General features: G+C 34.5%; 1 protein-coding gene across 1 annotated transcript in view; it reads left to right on the forward strand.

The window, feature by feature from the left end:
• LOC106867241 (pyroglutamylated RF-amide peptide receptor) overlaps nucleotides 1-3,747 on the forward strand; it is a 173,343-nt gene that overhangs the window by 152,739 nt on the left and 16,857 nt on the right. Inside the window, exon 4 of the mRNA XM_052974678.1 lies at nucleotides 3,020-3,143. Within this exon, the coding sequence (XP_052830638.1) occupies nucleotides 3,020-3,143 (124 nt within the window). The remainder of the gene's footprint in view (nucleotides 1-3,019; nucleotides 3,144-3,747) is intronic.

Consider the following 3,747-nt stretch of genomic DNA (forward strand, 5'->3'; position numbering starts at 1 on the left):
AAAAAAAAAAAAAAAACGAAGAAGAAAAACAAGAGAGACAAAAATACAAATATACATCGTCAAATGCCCATCCGAAAGCATTGATAAGCGTAACAGGTCTTCAAATGCTAATTGAGGATTTCCAACACTGTTATTCTTTTACTACGATGCTCTTGGAATTCCTCCTTTCTGATTTGTCTTTTGCAGTCAGCAATTTGAGGTTTTAATATCGAAATTTAATTGGATCAAAACAGCAAAGAAGCTTTGCATCTTCTCAACAGGTTTTTTCTTCTCTAATTTTGTTTCCGGTATAAAAAAAAAAAGCAAAATTTATGGTTTGCTTGCGTGGGAGGGTGCTATAAATCATAACTTCATCACAAAGGGTGGGACTATATTCGTCGTCTTCTTCTTCTTCTTCTTCTTCTTCTTCTTCTTGCGTTCGTCTGTGTGTACTTGTGTGCGTGCGCTCGTGTGTATGTATGTATGTAAATATGTATGTATGTATGTATGTATGTATGCATGCATACATGTATGTATGTATGTATTTATGTATGTATGTATGCATATATGTATGGGTGTATGTATGTACGTATGTATGTATGTATGTATCCATGCATGTATCCATGCATGTATGCATGTATGTATGTATGTATGTATGTGTGTGTGTGTGTGTATGCATGTATGTATATATGTTTGTATGTATGCATGCATGCATGTATGTATGTATGTATGTATGTATGTATGTATGTATATATGTAAGTATGTATGTGTGTGTGTATGCATGTATGTATGTATATATGTTTGTATGTATGCATGCATGCATGTATGTATGTATGTATGTATGTATGTATTTATGTATATATGTAAGTATGTATGTGTGTGTGTATACATGTGTGTATGTATGTATGTATGTATGTATGTATGTATGTATGTATGTATGTGTGTGCACGCGTGGATACGACAAATCTAATGACTTAAGAAGAAAAACCGTTACAAAATTCGCAAACACCAGAAACCTCAAAAATCTCTGATTGTAACCGATTAATGCTTCGACTGAAAAAACCAAATCAATTTGCATTCATCACCTACTTTATCGTTATTTATGGTTAGGTCAGATGAACTATTTGAATTTTTCTAATTTTTGGTGTCGTTTTTGTTTTATCTTTAGTGATTTTTAAAATTTATTTATATTTTTTATTTTGACGTCGTTTTCAGTGGAAAGTAAAAAAAAAAACAAAAAACAAAATTAAATTGTAAGAATTTTTTTTTTCATTTTGACAGAATGAATATTTCTAGAATGATGGATCTGATCATAGGGCTATCGTGTTTGTATTGACCTGGGGATGGTGGTTATACAAAGAGAAGACCCACCACTACTACTACTACTACTACTACTACTACTACTACTACTACTACTACTATTGCTGCTGCTGCTGCTGCTGTTACTACTACTACTACTACTACTACTACTACTACTACTACTACTACTACTACTGCTCCTCCTCCTCCTCCTCCTCCTACTACTACTACTACTACTACTACTCTTCACTTGAATGATACCATTCTGGTAGTATGTAACACGTAACCGAAATGATTTGCAACATAGATTAGTAGTAGTAGTAGTAGTAGCAATGATGGTGGTTGTGAAACTAGTGGTGGTAGTGGTGATTGTGGTGGTGGTGGTAGTAGTAGTGATGGTAATGGTAAAACTAGTAGTGGTTGTGGTAGTAGTATTAGTATTAGTTGTAGTAGTTGTAGTAGCGATGACGGTGGCAAAACTAGTAATGTTTGTGGTGGTGGTGGTGGTGGTGGTGGTGGTAGTAGATTTTGTTGTTGCTTAACTTTACATCAGTCAGCATATGGTAGCTTAATTAGTCATGGTTCCAGAAACACTCTTTCCGTCCATTACTTTTCTGGCTAAGTGTATCTAGAATGAGATTATTCAATATGTGCTGCTTCGTTATATAAACATTCTAGAGTGTGACATGTGGGGAGATTTGGTTGCTGTTTCTAGCAGTTTTACCGACCGCTGCTGGCCTTCTCCATCGGTTCTAGTTTAGTGCAGCAACACAATGTCGAAATATATTACAGTAACTTAGCACTTGCAATAGTTCCTATATATACGTAATTCTTTTACAAATTGCTCTGTTCTTGGCACATCAAATCAACCTTTCTCAGACGTTTGGAGATCATTAAGTTTATGGTTTAAGGAAATATTCTTCTTTCACTTCTAAAAAAAAGGAAAAGCCATCAAGACTTTCTTATTTCTTCAATAGATCTCAGGATTCTAATATCTTTCTTAAAAATCACTTTATGTTCCTCTCTCACATTTTTCTATTTATTTATTTAAGCCACTACTGTCTATTTAGTTGCTTTTGCTGTTGTTGTTGTTGTTGTTGTCCTTATTACTATTCTTACTGTTGTTGTTAATTCTATTGTTACCCTTCTTTTAGCTTCTTTCGCAGTCAGTCCTGATGGAGTATATCAACACCCGGCCAACGTCTTTCCAAACAATGCCCTGTTATTTTTCTGATATCCAATATCTATGGCTGCACGTTCATATCTGTCTTTTTCTTATCTAATGCAGTACAGTATGACTTGAGGAAGTTTTCGCTACTATGTCGATCACCCTTAGTGGCTGGCGTTGTTTACTTGAGTCTAAGATATAAAAAAATATGCATCTATCATTGTTTAACATCGCTAATTCATCACTCATCCAATATAACCCTTTGTGAGCTTCGTTACGCTTATCACGAACCGATCGGTGATAACACGGCTCGGCGATCAGTCAACGATTGTGCTTAGACCACAAGAGAGGACCCCAGCGACCATACACGATGCTCAGGACAACTTAGTTCTCGGAACGAAACCTATTTTCCCTATAACTCATTTTTCTACCATTCATTTATCACTGATTCATATAATACGCTATTTTTTCTTAGAACCAACCAAACGTGATAAACGAAGATAGACATGTACCTTTTTGATTTCTGCTTCCTTCAATAATATCTCTACCCCTCTTTTTTTCTTTATCTGACAGGTATATGGCTATATTGCATCCACTGCAGTCGAAATACTTGTGTACGATATCTCATGCAAGAATAGTAATTACAATTGTATGGTTCTTGTCTTTTGTACTCGCAATTCCCATCTTGAAAGGAAGGGTAAGTCATTTTTAAATACGTTTTATGCTTGATATTTGTTTTCCCTACTGGCACCGCTAAATTGCTTGTTTGTAAAGGTGATCAACTAGCAGAACCTTCACAAAATTTGCGCTGTGTGGTACTACACTAAAACCCTAGTTCCTTTTGTGGAAGAGTTATAAATTAACTTTCGTTCCAGGGTTTGTATGTTGTGTTTTGTTGTAGTTTTTATCGTGTTCTTTTTCCATTGCAGTTCTGGTTTCTGTTTGTTCATTTTTCCGTTCAAAATTCTCAGTTCCGTGTTTAAATCGTGTCATAGACTTTTCATTTCATTGCTATTATTGCTTCCAAATCATTTTGATACCGCAGTGTATTATCTTCGTAAGAACACATTGCAGATTTGTAAACTGGTCAATATGAAAGCTGAAGTAGAAAATGAAGAAAAAAAAATCAAACAAAATTTGAAAGAATTGAGGAAAAATATAAAAAAAAAAGAAAAGGAAAAAGAAACGAAATGGCATTGTTTCCAGAAAATTAAACCGCGCTGCAATTTACGAAATAATAAGAATGGTCGTCACTTGTTGTTTATCTGCAAGTATATATATATATATATATATATATATAT

The sequence above is a fragment of the Octopus bimaculoides genome, chromosome 19 (genome assembly GCF_001194135.2).
Source record: "Octopus bimaculoides isolate UCB-OBI-ISO-001 chromosome 19, ASM119413v2, whole genome shotgun sequence".
Taxonomy (NCBI): Eukaryota; Metazoa; Mollusca; class Cephalopoda; order Octopoda; family Octopodidae; genus Octopus; species Octopus bimaculoides.